The sequence below is a fragment of the Panicum hallii genome, chromosome 8 (assembly GCF_002211085.1).
Source record: "Panicum hallii strain FIL2 chromosome 8, PHallii_v3.1, whole genome shotgun sequence".
Lineage (NCBI taxonomy): Eukaryota > Viridiplantae > Streptophyta > Magnoliopsida > Poales > Poaceae > Panicum > Panicum hallii.
This window is the reverse complement of record NC_038049.1, coordinates 43,444,615-43,460,587: the sequence shown is the minus strand read 5'-3', so window position 1 is coordinate 43,460,587 and position 15,973 is coordinate 43,444,615. Positions and strand designations below refer to the sequence as shown.

General features: G+C 41.3%; 2 protein-coding genes across 2 annotated transcripts; both read right to left on the bottom strand.

Annotated features, from left to right (window-relative positions):
* Positions 1–333: 333 nt before the first annotated feature.
* LOC112903351 (peptide chain release factor APG3, chloroplastic) lies at positions 334–4,370 on the bottom strand. The gene is made up of 15 exons (XM_025972594.1): positions 4,155–4,370; positions 3,862–3,918; positions 3,442–3,522; positions 3,265–3,322; positions 3,081–3,184; positions 2,875–2,926; positions 2,693–2,742; positions 2,325–2,390; positions 2,092–2,256; positions 1,934–2,006; positions 1,722–1,854; positions 1,403–1,460; positions 1,033–1,080; positions 810–893; positions 334–711 (listed from the first exon to the last, which is right to left on the bottom strand). Exons 1-15 carry the CDS (start codon positions 4,293–4,295, stop codon positions 640–642), a joined length of 1,242 nt encoding a protein of 413 aa, XP_025828379.1. The 5' UTR covers positions 4,296–4,370; the 3' UTR covers positions 334–639.
* Positions 4,371–4,960: 590 nt separating this feature from the next.
* Positions 4,961–10,372, bottom strand: LOC112903492 (acyl-CoA-binding domain-containing protein 6). The gene is made up of 16 exons (XM_025972761.1): positions 10,101–10,372; positions 9,516–9,650; positions 8,891–8,969; positions 8,638–8,796; positions 8,449–8,526; positions 8,274–8,378; positions 7,894–7,960; positions 7,720–7,781; positions 7,491–7,630; positions 7,129–7,255; positions 6,944–7,058; positions 6,708–6,796; positions 6,416–6,499; positions 5,510–6,274; positions 5,366–5,425; positions 4,961–5,233 (listed from the first exon to the last, which is right to left on the bottom strand). The coding sequence occupies exons 2-16, from the start codon at positions 9,560–9,562 to the stop codon at positions 5,153–5,155; spliced, it is 2,058 nt and encodes a 685-aa protein (XP_025828546.1). The 5' UTR covers positions 9,563–9,650; positions 10,101–10,372; the 3' UTR covers positions 4,961–5,152.
* Positions 10,373–15,973: the final 5,601 nt, after the last annotated feature.

The window sequence follows — 15,973 nt, the reverse complement described above, 5'->3', positions numbered from 1 at the left end:
TGAGTTAGTAACAACTAAAAAATACAATATCGTTGCTTATTATCTCAAATAGTCAAATTGAAATATATTTTTTTAAAAAAACAATTGTGTTATCCAAGCCCAAATACTTCTCAAATGAATTTGTCCGTGTTGTAAGTTGAACTGGATTTTCTCTTTGGATCGCGAAAACAACCTTGTGAACTTGTTAACCGGAATGGACTGCATTCTTTGATCAAGACACAAGCAACTGGATAACTGGCCACCTATTAAACCTGGCACATAGGTATAGCTATATGCATAAATAGAATTTGCAATTTTTACATACTTAAACCAAAGGAGGAACTAGAAAATAAGTGATCTAGAAACCACACAAGAATTTCACAGAAACAACATATTTGAAGCATATCGAATTAGGAAAAATGGAGCAGTTGTATTATTGTATAGCATGTCTATTTTCTACTACTCAAAAATCTGCCACCAGCTGGGAAGCTATGGTGCATTGCTATGTTCTGTGACATTGGTCATTAACCATGACCATGAACTACAGACAAATGTGCCTATGTGGAGTTTTGTCCGATTTCTTCATGTACAGCTTAATCTTCATCCATTTGAACACATCGTCAGTTTGATGGCCTGTTTCTGAGGGGCCAATTCTGCATATCATACCTTCGCCACGCCCACAGAAGTGGCCATTTCCTCCAAGAGCTCCTGCTGCTCCATTGTAGCACAGGACTATAGATGTTTTGATCGACAAGTGAAATCGTTAATCATTTGCACTGTAATAGCTGCATGTTTCCAAATTTACAGAGTTTAGTTCTCATGTAATATACCTGAATAGCCGATTCGATGTCTCCTAAAAGGAAGCTAGTCAGTTCAAAATTCATCTTCAGCCGATGGTCTGTCACTCTGTTATCCTGTGAGCAAAAGACCTCAGATCTATTTACTAGAACATATTTAGGAAAAAAGGAAAGAATAGGAATAGCTCCTTCCAGAAAGAACAGAAAGAAGAGAGAACAACATAAACAGTTTCTAGGTGATAATATGTCCTGCTACCTTGTAATTGTATGTCCTTATCTTCTCAGATCTAGCACCAGTACCAACCTTCAATTTAACAGGTATTAGTAAATATTAGTAACATCAAACAGATGGGATATAAAATTTCATAAAGGCCAACTATATTTCTACAAAATACACAAAGGACAAGCTTATGTAGCCTTATCATAGTTGAATGAGTCATATAAGGAAGTCTTTTTTGGTGAATTTCAACTGCATATTATACTGTTCACATAAATGCATACTACATGGCTACTCGGTATTTAGTCTCAGCAATTATCATCCACAAGACAGATTTGTGTTGCTTTCAGTTGGATACTAGAGTTATGATCTCTGAAAGATATGATTCTAAGGTGAATTGACAACATACCTGCAATTTCCTCTGGTTTCTTATTGACTCTTGTTGCTCCCTTAATTTTATCTCGTAACTGTAATGTTTATGGTAGATATATATGAGAAACAGAACAAGATTACACAAGGATGAGCATATATTATATTCATTGAAATATATCATTTGGTGACAACAAATACACACTTTTGAATTAAGAGCATTTCTTCTCCTAGAAAACTAGAATTTACACTGCAATCTTGGGCCTATTGTCAAAGAACATATAAGCGAGATAATAGGGAAATATTCACAAGATTAACTCATAGTTTTGAAAGCTATAAAAACAGCTAGAGGAACTTACAGTTTTGCTCTCAACAATTGAAATGCCCGCTCTCTATTTTGAAGCTGTGATCTCTCTTCTGTACAGAATATCCGTATTCCCGTAGGTTTGTGAATAAGATCAACAGCCGTCTCCACTTTGTTAACATTCTGCCCTGCATGGATTGAGATATTAGAGGATGCTCAGTTTTAAGGGCACAGTACAAAAATCCCAGTCTCTATTAGTGATATTACCTCCAGCTCCACCAGATCTTGCCGTTTTAAGCTCAATATCTTTTGGATCAATAATCACATCGACTTCATCAGCCTACTGGAGCCATTGAAACAACATTAGGCATCTCAGAAAATGAGGAATTCATGTCATTAAAATTCACAAAAATCCAATAGTTCACCTCTGGCATAATAGCTACAGTCGCTGTTGATGTATGAACACGTCCCATAGTCTCTGTCTGGGGAACACGTTGAACACGGTGCACACCTGACTCAAACTTCAATTTACTATAGACTTGTTTGCCCTTAACCTCCATCACATATGTCTTGTATCCACCCATTTCTGCCTGAAAGGTTCAGCTTGTGAGCTGCATGTTCTTATTCAATAATCAGGTTTACAGTTGCAAGTACATACTTCCGAGCAAGAAACCGGCTTAAACTTCCAATTGTTGCGCTCACAGTATTTCTGATACATGCGTACCTATAGAAAGACATGGACATATTTATGTGTGGATTATGTAAGTAAAACTGTGAATATGATGCACTAGTATGTATATCGAAGCATAACTGCTATAACAATTGCAAAATAAACTATGATGAGCTTATATTCCCAAAAAAATCCCAAATCCTTCCTGTACATTCATTATTTATTTATATTATTGTCCACAAAACATCAACTTTTGTTTGACAAGCTCTAATACTATATTTTTGAACAAAATGAAAAAACAGCCGAATCTCATTCGCTAAATTGTACTCAATTTGCACAAATTATCATCTACCTACAAGGTCACCAGCCCAAATTCCAGCTTCATCACCGCCAGCACCTGCTCTTACTGCAGAAATGAAGGAAAGATGGTTCTAAGTTACAAAACATGAAAAGAAAAAAACTAAAACAACAAGATGTTCAAAACTCATGGAATGTTGGATAGCCGGTTCAAATGTACAACTGAGCACTGGAGAGGTACCTTCAAGTAAGATGTTGCGTGAATCTAGAGGATCACTGGGAAGCAGTAGTAACTAACAAGACAAAATAAGAGCAATTAGAGGCACTTCAACATGTTTACTGTATTTTTCCAAGACAAAGCAGAAGCTGGCACTCTAGAATACATGAAGTTAGACATATTATCTAGAATTTATGCAACTATCGAGCAGAGTATAATATGGTATTCACCTTCAATTTTTCCTCAAGCTCTGCAAGCTGGTTAGATAAAGCCTCCAACTCTGAAGCTATCATCTCACCCATATCAGGATCATCTTTGTTCTCTTTTTCCAAAGCTGTCATGTTGTGAAGTAAAAAGAGCTTATAAGAGTGTAGTAATTTATCAGAGGCACCAGAAATACAATGGAATACCAACCTTTTGTCTCTTCAAGTTGCTTCTCACAATCCTTAAACTGCCTGTATGTAGTCACAACCTAAATGTTTTTGGCAAAAAAAAGGATGTAACAATTTATGAAAGCGAGCTGCTCAAAGCCCGCTCTAATTGGCTATACGCCAAAGGCAAATTAAATCCCATTGTGAGTAAGCTGCATACCTGATCCAATTCAGCAACAGACTGCGCAAGTTTTTGGTACTCACTAGGATCTGAGACAATGTCAGGATCTGCTAACCTAACCTGAAGTAGACACTCGTACATCAGATTCAAATGTTTGGTAAATGAATATGAAATGAGATCAAAATTAGATTTTTGTCACATCATTGTGACAGCATTGCAGTTTACATTGCCTACAGTGCGTATTGCTTTTCTCCAATGACAAGATCAGAATTTCAGAACATGTTTAGTGCAGTAGTGAAGCAGAATTCGATTTAGTTCCAAAATTAAAATATCAATACAATCAAAAATGGTTACTTCAGAACCGCAAGAGGACGGATTGGCGACAAAATCCCGGATTAGTTTCTTATTTCAAGAGGCTAGAAAAACAAATGTTAACTCTGAACAGAAGGGGAACCATACCGACATTTCTTTCCAGGCCTTCTCCGCGGAATCCAGCTTCGCTATGAGATAAGGCTCCTGCACGGAGCATGTGAAAGGAATTCTCATAAGGCTATGGTAAAACAACGAATTCAGTTGGAGTGAAAAAGGTTGGATTTTTACCTCCCAAACCACACAATTTTCAGCGTGAACAAAATTCAGGGCAGGAACATACGGCTATATTAGGTTACCAGTCTACAGCACCTCTCTGTTTCCAAGAACTGGCCGGGGAAGGAGCTGAAATGGTAGAGGGGGGAAGAAGGAAGGTTTCTTACCGCCATGCAGACCACGGAGGAGGACGGCCGCCTGCGCCGCCTTCCGTGAAAGAGAGGGAGGCCGGGGACAGCCGGAGCAGCCCGAGCGGCGGGGCCGCAGCGGGGAGGCGCCCTGAAGAAGCTGGCGAGGAAGGCCTCCATGTTTGTTGAGGTGGTGAGGCCGGGGAGGAGCACGAGAGGTGGGGATGCAAAGCCGCAGCTGCGGATAGAAGAGAGCAGAAGCAGCTTCAGAGCGGCTTTGCAGTTGCTCTGTCTCGTCAAGATTCGTGCAAGCATTAGTCCATCGGACGGACAATGGCTGCTAGTATGCACAAACGAAAAGAAATATCCTTTTTTTCAAAAATTGGGTAATTGCTCACTCAAATTTATTTTTCTCTTCTAGAAAATTTTGTAAAGCTAACATTTTTTTAGCTTTCATATTAAGGGAAAGGGAAGTGGACCAGAAACGTAAGACTAAAATCGCACGTCTAAAAACTGCTTGAGACCTGACACATCGTCGAGGCGAGTAAGCCACATGATTTCATAGCAATGGTTCACTCGGTATCTTTTCCACTTAATTTCCGTTATATTTTTCTTTCCTTTTTTATTAAGGAAACGAGGCGGCTTCCAGTCTATCCATTATGAAGTGGCGTCATAATTCTCTTCATGCCATTTCTTTAAAACAAGCTGTCCCTTTTTCTTTTTACTTTTTGAAAAGAAAACAAAAGGGAAAAAAAGGGCAGTTTTGATGCACACAAAGGGTTGGTGCCCCTGAAAAAAAGAGGCAATGGCACCAAAAGAATTCAGCAGATCTTCAATAAATCTTCTGCTGAAGGACAACTCAGAATTTGTGCATAGCATGTTCTTGGATGGATCCAAACTCAATGATACACAATTGTGTCCCAGTGGCGAAATAGTTTTTGCATTGAGTGTTACAAATCAAATGCTCTCCTACAACTCATAATACAGCATTGAATTTACAACAGAATGCTCGGATACTGTACACTTCCGCATGTACTCTACAGATTCTGAGGCTTTCGTGGTGTAGGTGACCTTCCTTCCATCGTTTGCAGCCGTTGCTTCAGATGGAACACTTCAACCTGGCAAAGCAGTGTCAACACACCTAGCAGTTCAGTGTAACATAGACAGAAATGCAACTGCCAAGCAGGTCACAAACTTTGGCAATCCATGAAAACGCCAGTAATGACACTCTTGCATTGATAGGCATTTACCTGGAGCTGGAACGTCCTTGCACGTTCTCCTGCTAGAACTCCACGAGTCGAATGCAGTTCCTGAAAACAGATGAAAACCACAGTCATCAGCATTACAACAGTACATTGAGTCACAGTGAGATGGAGCATAGCTCGTTCTCTTGCCTTCTGGGTCTCATCCATGACGGCCTTCAGGAACGCCACCTCGCGCTCGAGCCGCACATTGTCCGCGTGGACGGTGTTCGAGAGATTGTTTGACTCCTCCTGTGCCAGTTCCATCCCAGTCACCTTCTCCTTCAGCGCCTCGACTTCCCTGTCCCTCTCAGTCAGCCTCTTCTCCAGCTCATCCTTGCTGTCGATGACCAGAGACAGGTTCTTCTCCGCTTCATCCTTGGTTGTCAGCGCAGCTGAAAGCTGTTCTTCCAGCGCCATGTTTCTCCTGATCAGGTTGGTTATCCTTACGTCATGATGGTGGTTGATGTCCGATGAACTTCTGCCCAGCTTCCTTGCTTTAGCTTCAGCATCTGGGGACTGATGCGTGTCGTTCCGTGGTTTTTGGTTTGTGATGGAAGGTAGCTCAGAACAATCATCAGCATCCTTGTATTTGTCATCATCGATTGGTTTCTGCAGTTTCTGCGCCAGGCTGCAGTCCTGTTCTTGACGGAACTGCCTGCGGAGCGATGAGCTCCCAAGATTTGAGTTCTGTAGCAGTGAATCAGGGAGGGATTTCCTCCCAGATGAGTTCTCCGCTGTGGTGGCAATGCTGCTCCTCGCTACTGAGCTACTAGAGTACAGAGGAGCACAGTTGTTAAGGTGATCAGCAAGTTCCCTTGAGCTTGGTGGAGAGTCTTCATACAGTAAGGGTTCGACCTCAGGTGCAGACCGCCAACTGAAACAGTGCTCGTTTTGCAGCACCACTAGTACTTCAACCTTCAGAAACACAAATTAATGTAAATTTACAAATACTCAATGCGCCTCCATTACACAAAAGATATGGAAAGAAAAGGATTAATTCTGAAATAATATCAAGAAAATGAAGCCTGTGTTTTGTATGAATTTCAGTTCTATCACCTTATCAGATGGCTCCTTTTTGTTTCCTCCAAAAGCAACAAGCACAATCTTGTCCCTGTAGTACAGTGGAACCATGCTGAAACCCTGCAAGAGTTTGTCATCGGTTATTCATCAGATAGGTAGGTGATGAACATCTGAACAAGCAGGAATTCCGTGGGGATACTTCACACATGAAACACTGTTATCTCTGCTAATGGGCGCCAGATTGAAGTTATAGCTATTCTGAATTTCACTATCTTAGCATGAATGTCAACACCATAAAAAGAATCAACAACAAATATTTTAAACTTACTTTCTTCGTAGTGATCGAGGAACTAGGAGGCACTACACAAACAGACCATTTGGATTCCAGAACATCAAAGACCCATGTTTCAGGATGACCTAAGGTAACATTTTGCGTTAGATATTGCATGTGGTCATGATTGACAAATTACCAAATCTTCAAAGGAAAGATACATAATACTGGTAGATGACACAGAACCACGAATCTTCCATGATATGTAAATGATGTGAAAGAATGGAACTTACGTTTTTTCTTGCTTCCACCCCCAGTGATATACCATTTAGTCCCACAAAGTGCTCCGCAGCAACCTGCTCGAGGAGATGGATGATGACCATGGGTTTTGACCCTTGACCATACCATCTAATAAGGATATCAATTTTCAGCAAGCTGTTCACAAGCAAAAACTATAAATAAACCTGACAAAGCTTACTGTTTCGAAGTCTAGAGCATGAATATCATTCAGCGTCTTGGACTTCGACTGACCACCAAAAATCAATAGAATTCTATCGTCGTAAAGTGCAGCTACATGATTTGATCTTGGAGAAGGTCCGGCACCTCTAAAGCAATGAACTCAGAATCAATAAAAGAAAAATACATAGTGAAGAGAATGATTCTAATATTGAGGTGCTTCTTGCAGGGAAGTAGGGAAAGGCTAAAAATGTATTACATCTAAGATGTTTGCATTTCAAAGCACAGTGAAAAGTTGAATTGGCTAGCTAAATTAACCTCCAGACTTTCTTTGCTTTGCTTTTGAAATGACGCCATTTGTGGTTCTAGACAAGAATGACTCACTTATAGTTCAGAGGAAGCCATGTTGATGACTTCAGATCAAACATGTGAAGATCATGTAGTTTCTTCCCTTTGGCATCCTCTCCCCCAAAGAGAATTAGAACAGGACCTGCTCTGATCACCGTATGGCCACTTCGAGACACCTGAAATTGAAAATAAGGGTACAGTCTCTGTCATTGTTCATTCACAAGAATATTTTAGGGAGTATTCAAATAGAAGTGTAGATTTTTACCGGGATATCACCCTTGGCTTCCATATGCGACCAGAGCTCAGTTTCTGTATTGAAGGTCCATACTGCAGTAAAACAAATGATGAATTCCTAATTGTCTCTGTTGGAAGTTTGGTAGAGAATCAGATAAATTAAACAAATTGATACGGGTTAGACAATCGAATAGCACACACAAACCTGATATCTTTTCATAAGGTGGGTCACTTTTCCCTCCCACAAGAATGACATTCTTCCCCCATGGAACCTAAACATCAACGAAAGCAGGTTTGATCAATGCCAGGTAAGAAGTTGTAAAGCTAAAAGCAAAGAAAGTCAATCCTTGACTTTCAGACTTATATTGCTTTGTCAAGGATGCTATCATAGTGCAAAAAAGGAGATTAAATTTATCTCCCAAATCTATCTCCCAGAATACAAATTCCAGTAAAATCAGATAAGTGACTTCTAGACCAAGAGTGCATCAATTGCCAATTCTGAATATGTACTTGTAACAGTGATACTGAAACTGATACAAAAAACTTAATGAGAGAACAATGAGATCCAAGAAGGCAAGAACATACCAGGCAATGACCTTTGCACGGAGTTAACTTCAGAGAACGTCCATTTGATGATGGACGAACTTTAGGAGACACAGAATCCCAGGTAAGCTTGTCTAAGCTCAATATCTGAAAGATACATATATAGAAGATGAGATCATGAAGTTATCTCATAACAAGAACAGTGTTGATTCATTACCTTTGTATCATCTAGCAAGCGATGACCAGAATCACCACCGAAGACTACCATTTTACTCCCTACAACGGCTGCTGCATGCTGTTTACACCAAAAGAATGTGATATAAAGACTTCAGAATATTGATGAGGAGGACAAGACTCGAATTTATATTTGTTACCAAAAGATAGGAATTTTAATATGGTTACTTACATCAAAACGAGGAGTCGGTTTGTCGCCCTCTGTTGACAGCACCGCCCAGTTCTCTGAGCTCTCAAAAGCACGCCCATTGAGATCAAAAGTATCAGATGAGCAGCGCCAAGCAAGGTCATCGGCGCGACCACTCACTGAGGTAGTCACTGGATCTTCTCCCTAGACAGATTCCATAAGCTAATAAACTTAAAATCCCATTGACACGATAGAATCAGGGAGGCAAATGCAATACAATTGAACCAGAAAATCTCACATTGGGGTGACTAAAACGCTTGGTGTGCCGAGAAGGGCTCCGAGAGCCATGGAAAGGATCGTGTAGATGACCCTTTAACCTGCAGGACAGTGGAAAGTTGAGAGCAAGCAGAGTGAATGCGCAATGAGAGACTTTTTTTTTTGAAACTCAACTAGTCAAGCTTATGATTGTCACTTGAAACAAATAATGAACCCGAACGGTTCAAGCTCATCACAGTAACCAAATTTCAACCTTGTTGCTACAGAAAAAGACCTTGAAAAAGTCATTTGAACACAAGAAAAGCATTTGTAGGTCTATAGGGAAAGAACGGAAGTACGTTCAAATACCTCCCAGAAATTTAACTAGAAAACACCGATGGAACATTTCCCTTCTTTTGTGAGATGAGAAGCACCAACTTTTTCTCACATAGGAACCCCCAAATCTTCTAAACGGGCAAATAAATACAAGAAAATCAGAAATAATCAAATGAAAACATCTCGCATGATAGATAAATATAAAATCTTTGCCCATGAGTACCAAAAACAAGTAAACAAAACCAATATCTACCAATATGCAGTAGGAAAAATGGATACAAACCAAACCACGAAAAGCAGCAAATTTTATGAGCGAAGAACTGAAATCTCACCTCCCCAGCTTCATGCGGCGCCGAGAGAACCCAAACATCTTCGGCATTGCGACCTCCCTTCTTCAGTCCAGCCCCAAAATTTACCCAAGACCTCGAACGATTTAACCAAACCCTACCGCCGCAATCTCTTGTCACCTGCAAACACGGAGACGCGAAGAAACGGAAAAGAAGTCGGGTTAGTGGAGCGGTTGGGATTGGTCCCAATAAATCATGTCGAAAATAAGGGGAGAAAAGGACAAATTTTTGCTTTTAAAAAAAGGGTCCTGCCTTTGGGACTTGAGCAAGAACAGGAAGACATCAAACAGTTGCAGATACTGAGGGGAAAAAAGGACAGAAATTTTTTTTGGGCCCAGTAATCCACTAGACAGAGCACCAACAAAAAAAAATCAAGAAACGCTAACTCTGTTCCTCGCTTGGAGCAAGAACAAGTCCCATAAATTTCTTTTATGGTATTTAGCTTCTCTTTTTCAAAAAAATGTATTTTTTAAGCTTCTCGAGAGGTTCCATTGGCATTGCCAAGAATCAGACAGGCACATCAAAGTAAGCACAAAAAACACATCAAACAAACTGAGCACGGAGCCCTACCCACTTCTTGGATCGGAGCAGGTAAGAAAGATGAGCAGGGCGAAGAACAGCTCCAACCTCCGGCATAAATTTGCACTAGTGATAAGTGTGGGAGCTCGAGGAGAGTGCGTGGTGGAGGCACTGAAGCTGCGGAGCAGGCGGCGGCAGCAGCGACATTGACTTTTCCCACTCTCGGAGCGAGAGGCTGGCTGTGTGTGTGGAGGGAGGGGTGTAAAGAAGCCTCTGGCGAGAGTGCTGGGCCTGCCTCTGCAGCTTGTGAAAAGTTTTTGCAGGTCGTAAGGTGGTGGTGTTTTGTTTCATTGCGCGATAGTGATACTGTTTAGAGGCAGCGGCTGCAACAGCCAACAGCCATGAAAGGTGATTCACTTTACTGTTAGCATCATGCCATGCGTACATCAAACATAAACAAAAAAGAAGATGGAACCTTTTAGATCTGAAATAATATTTCATGCAGTAAAACAAATCAATGGAACGGTGTAATGTAAGGCTAATCACGGTTTCGTATTCCTCTTTCCAAAAATACCACATTAGCTTAGGGACTAACGAAACACTATACCTCAATGGAAAGTTTCATTCACTATTTTCAAAGCTAATCAGTATAATTAAATACTAGTTGATCTAGTAGCGCACGGGATCCCCGTGAAACAACGACGGTCACAGTGATCGTTTCGCGCCATTTACAACGTCTTGGAAACGAGTTAGCAGAGTGTCCTCTTCCCTCGTTAAATCAGTGCCACATCATCAAAAATACTAATGTATTATGGTAATTAATGCTATAAAACTCGCTATAAAACCCCAATTAGCCTAAGCGCACTCCCAACCCTCCAGCTCAGTGTCCGTAGAGTTAAATATAGTACCAACTAAGAAATTAGCAAAATCAGCGTTGGAGCAGCTCGTCGTTTCTTCGTCCCTGATTTTTCTCAACCTCCCGATCCGCTGCATCGCTGCTATACCCACCGCGCACTAGCTTCTCCTGCGTGAGCTTCTCCATGCATCGATGGAGCCGGTGATGGAGCATGCCTTGACGCCTGCCGACCGCCGCTACCCTACCATGGCCGGCACTAGCCGCGCTGCCGCCCGCGCTCGCATGCCAAGCTGCAGCGCGCCGCCATGCTCGAGCTTCCCGCCGCGAGCCCCGCACCCACTACTCGCCCACAAGCCTCGTCGTTGTGCCGGTCGGTTTGCCGCCAACGGAGCATTTGGCCCGATTGGGAAGAAGGGGCGCCAACAGCTTGAGTACCTGCAGCGCGGCTCTGCTAGGGAGTTGTACAAGTGCTGATTTGGAGAAGATGGAGATGCTGCTTGCATCCCGAGCAGATAGGAGCGCTTGCCCTCCATCGATTGCTTGCCCAGTGAATTGGATTTAGAGAAAATAAGAGTTGTTGCTGCAGAGGTAGATTCAGAGCTTTGATTTGATAGAGATGGAAATCTGATTTTATGGATTTAGCTGCTTGCTTGCTAGAAAAGAGGCAGAGATCCATCGAAGATGGGGAAGAGAGAAGAAACCAGGAAGGGACCGAGAGGATTGTAGTTTCTAGTACTATCATCTCGTTGATACACTAAGGGTGTGTTCGTTTTCTAGGATCTAAAGTTTAGAGGGGTCACATCAAAAAGAATTTTATCATTTAGAAGTATTAAATAAAGTCTAATTATAAAACTAATTGCAGAACCCCAGTGCTAATTCGCGAGACGAATCTAATGAGGTATATTAGTCCATGATTAGCGGATGATTACTGTAGCATCACTGTGGCAAATTATGGATTAATTAGGCTCATTAAATTTGTCTCGCGAATTAGCACACAGCTGTGCAAAAAGTTTTATAAATAGATTTTATTTAATACTTCTAAATAGCAAGATTCTCTTTGATGTGATGGATCTAAAGTTTAGAGGGAAGGAAATAAACAGGTCCTAACTATAGACAACCATGGGTTGGGACTGTGCTAATAGAACACACGAACCAAACAAAACAACGCAAAAAATGATCCATAAAAAGTTCAACACTTCTTTTATGATACTTTAAAAACAATGTGATATTAACTTTTTGAGAAACTAATGTGATACTAATTTCAATGCCCTCGAGGAGGTTATGAAAAAAAATAGTGTCTGAGCAAATCTATGTCCAGACAGAGCCGGCCTCTCTCTGCCGTTCCAAGGCGCAATTATGGTTTCCCTAGAAACACGCGCATGTGGTACCTGACCTGACCTGGCATGGTTTCATTTACCACAGTCGTTCTCGCTGTGGTCATGGGAAAGCCTGCATCGGTCCCGGCTTCGAGCCTGACGCCGTGGGCCCGGCGAGCACAGGAAAGCACTGAAAATCGTATCGTGTCCTTGTTTGCTGTCAGTATAGTTTTTTTTGAACGATCTGTCAGTATAGTCATTTGTGCAATCGTTTTTTTCCGGGTTGCCTTTAGGAAATCAAGAAAATCAGTTTTTTGCATGTAAATTATTTTGCAGAACCACAAATAAATTACTGCCAAAGAACCCAAGGTTCAAGTCATCTTTGTCACAAGAATACATATTAGTTGGGAGTTGTACACCAAAACTGCGTGTTCGTGCTAACACAGTATGATAAGATTACTGATTTAGATGTTACCATGTGTCTAGCTAAAAGTTCTTAAATTTTTAAAATAAAAAATGTAGTATTTTTGTGAGACAACTGTTGTTGGACCTAAAACTTTGTGATCTCGTGGCTTAAATCTGTAGCTTTGCGTTATTTTCTAAATGCATCTCTTGTCTTGTTTAAAAGAGTATATGTAATTTTTGAACCTATGTATTTTTTGCCTGTGATTTCACGTACTAGGTTTCACGTATGGAAGGGTAGATCTTGGAGCGTTGCATGTCACGATGGGGGCAGCGCGAGCAAGTAGCCGACAGCCGCATTAAATCCCGTCGGGCCGTTCACTATGTCAGGGGCTGTACGCCTGTACCATAATCACACCCACGCGCAGGATCTTCTGCGCCAGCCCACTGTGACCAGATCCCTCCCTTGTGCTTGCCTATGAGTAGCTCTACATGCATCATGTTTCCTGAACGGTTTCAACAACCGAGCACCCTTTTGCACATGTCCACAGTTTGGATTATTATTTTCCAATCATAGATAGGATCATAGGAAAAGAACATCCTACAAAATTAGAGCTGAAGAAGGATGAGAGAAAACGTCAAATTACAGTGAGGGATGTATAAACATATTGTGTCATTCGATAGAGGCGGTTTAGTAATAGATGATATTTCTATATACTTTTTATCGCTAGGGGTGATGTGATAAATAATTTTTTTCTCAAATACGCAGAAGAGTTACGCATCTTTATATTAAGCGGAGAGAAACAAAATTACAGAGTTTTACAAATTAATGACGCAGAGCGACGTGATAAATAATGAGTCCAGGTGTGCACCAGACACCATGCCAGGCCAAACCTTCTCGCCATTTTCTAAAAACTATGATAAAAGTTAGAGCATGAACTTAGGTGAAAACTATATCCTGAGTTTCACCAAACGTACTGTACCCAAAAGTTCAAATCAAATCTCTATCAACACTGATCATAGCTATTTAGCAGGTACATTAGTAGAAATGGATTGGCTGTCCACAAAAGATGCTGCCAGAGGACTGGGGAGGACGTGCAAGGACAAACCCCGTTGGTGCTTACTGCAAAGATAATAATAGCACACAACTGACAAAAACAGAACAGGTGACAGTCAGCCATAGTTGGTCAGTCATGTCGTGAAGGACCATGCTTGCACAGTGATCGTCGTCATTGACCAAATACGCATGCTGTTAGTCCTCTTAAATCTGTTGTTATATGCCTATCAAAAGTATCTGTCGTTATTTTTATTTAATTCAGTGTTTAAAACGTAAAGAAAAAATAGAGAAGAGGAGAGAGAATCTCTATATATAGAGAAAACCTGTAGCGTTCTCTAATTTAGAGGACAATTTAGAGAACGGAATCTTGTCTATATATAAGGTACAGAATCGTTTAGAGGGCAACGTTGGAGACAACCTTATATGCGTGTCAAAAATGTATCTGTTGTTACGTGAGGGTAGCATGCATGGTCCAAAACAGGAGCAATGATTAGTTTTTCTATCTGGGATGATTCCATATTCAGACCGTTTAAGAACAAATATTAAATCCTAACATTATAAAATAAAGGAACTTACGTCTATTTTGCAAGAAAAATAAAAGTGAATGGTGCATGTTTCTTTTAAATGCTGAATGGTATGTTGGGACTTCCTTGCCTCCATCCCATATTTGTGTCTTAACAGGAACTTTTTTTAAAAAAGGGATTAAAAAAAATTAAAATTCGAAAAAGGGGAGCCGGATGGGGGAAATTAGGAAAATGGGTGCTTCCCGCCCACTGAACGGGCGGGAAGCGTGGGGCCGGGGACCTCCCGCCCAACCAGCGGGCGGGATGTCCCCCGAGGGCCTCTTCGCAAATAATTTTTTCGCGGAGAGGTCCCTGTGAGGGCATCCCGCCCAACCAAAGGGCAGGATGTTGTGCTTAGGGGCATTCCGCCCTTTGGTTGGGCGGGAGGTCCCCCCATGGGCTATATAAGCCCCAACCTGCCCCGAAAATTTCATTTTATCCAGCAAAAATCAGAAAAAAGAGAAAGAGAGGAGAGGAAGAGAAAAGAGGAAGAGAGAAGAGGAAGCGGCGAAGCCCTGTCCACACGTCGATTTGGAGGTATATTCTCATTCTAGCCGTATAAGTACTTGAAAATGACTATAATTTAGGAAATATTTCTTAGAGTAGTTATGTTTTGAATAGTTTTTAGTATTTTTATTTATTTTTAGTATAATTTATAATCTGAATAGTTTAGAATCTATAAAATATAATCTGAAATTTAGGATCGTCGTTCGTTGTGTATTAATATGTAGTATAACTAGTTTATTAATGATTGACAGATATGTCTTCCGAGAGGGGTATTTTCAGTATATATTACGGAGAAGGAAATATGATTTATGGGCCGAATGGGGTCGATTTAAGTGAATTCAACTGTGCGGTTAGAGGAATTACCAGGCCGCACGAGAGAACATTTGAATCCCTATGCAACTGGTTAATGAGGGGATTAAGGATTAATCAGGAGACACACACTGTGAGTGTTCAATGCGTCATAAATCGTACCACTCACGCTTTGATCTGGGAGCTGATGCCACTTGCAAGCAACGAGGACTGGTTAACTTATCTGCAAAATGCAAGTCATTGGCAGTGGCCACTGGTACTCCTTGTCAGTGTGCACCAAAACCCTTTGATAAACATTGAAGCTGCTCCGGGGGATGAAAATATTGATGAAGAAGTTGAGGAGGCAAACATTGAGGCAGGTGGCACCGAAGCACCTCAATGTGTGGCTGATGAGGGGGAGAACATACCCTTTATTGTTGAACAGCTGCAAGACGAAGAACGTGAATTGGATGAAGCAAAGAATGCCGATTCGTCTGATGATGATGATGATGTGCCTCAAGATTGGGTAAGCAGTGACTTCAGTCATCTTGTCGTAGATGACGGATCTAGCTGGCATTCGGATTGCAGGGAGAATGAAATTATCCAGGGTGCAAGGTACCATTCAATTGAAGAGGTGAAGGAAGCTGTTAAGTGCTGGTCTCTCTCTCTTATGCGAGAGTTTAAGACAGTGGAGTGCAAATCTCGTAAGTACGAAGTGGTATGTGTGAAGGATGGCTGTCCATGGCGGGTGCATGCCTATAAGGGTAAATGGAAAGATTATTGGGAATGCTCCATTGTCACTCAGCACACTTGTCATTTACCTGGGGTGCAGAAGAGCTATCGCAACCTCACGTCGCAATACATCGCAAATGAGATGTACGGGTCGATAGTAGACAACTTGTCATATGAACCAAAGTCTATTATCAGGTACATTC

Coding starts and splice junctions, on each gene's coding strand:
- LOC112903351 (XM_025972594.1), bottom strand. CDS start 4,295: ATGGAGGCCTTCCTCGCCAGCTTCTTCAGGGCGCCTCCCCGCTGCGGC. Junction 3,323..3,441: donor CTGTTGCTGAATTGGATCAG/GTATGCAGCTTA, acceptor AAAAACATTTAG/GTTGTGACTACATACAGGCA. Junction 2,927..3,080: donor AGCTTGAGGAAAAATTGAAG/GTGAATACCATA, acceptor TTGTCTTGTTAG/TTACTACTGCTTCCCAGTGA.
- LOC112903492 (XM_025972761.1), bottom strand. CDS start 9,562: ATGCCGAAGATGTTTGGGTTCTCTCGGCGCCGCATGAAGCTGGGGAG. Junction 6,500..6,707: donor CCTCGATCACTACGAAGAAA/GTAAGTTTAAAA, acceptor AAACTCTTGCAG/GGTTTCAGCATGGTTCCACT. Junction 5,426..5,509: donor TCATGGATGAGACCCAGAAG/GCAAGAGAACGA, acceptor ATCTGTTTTCAG/GAACTGCATTCGACTCGTGG.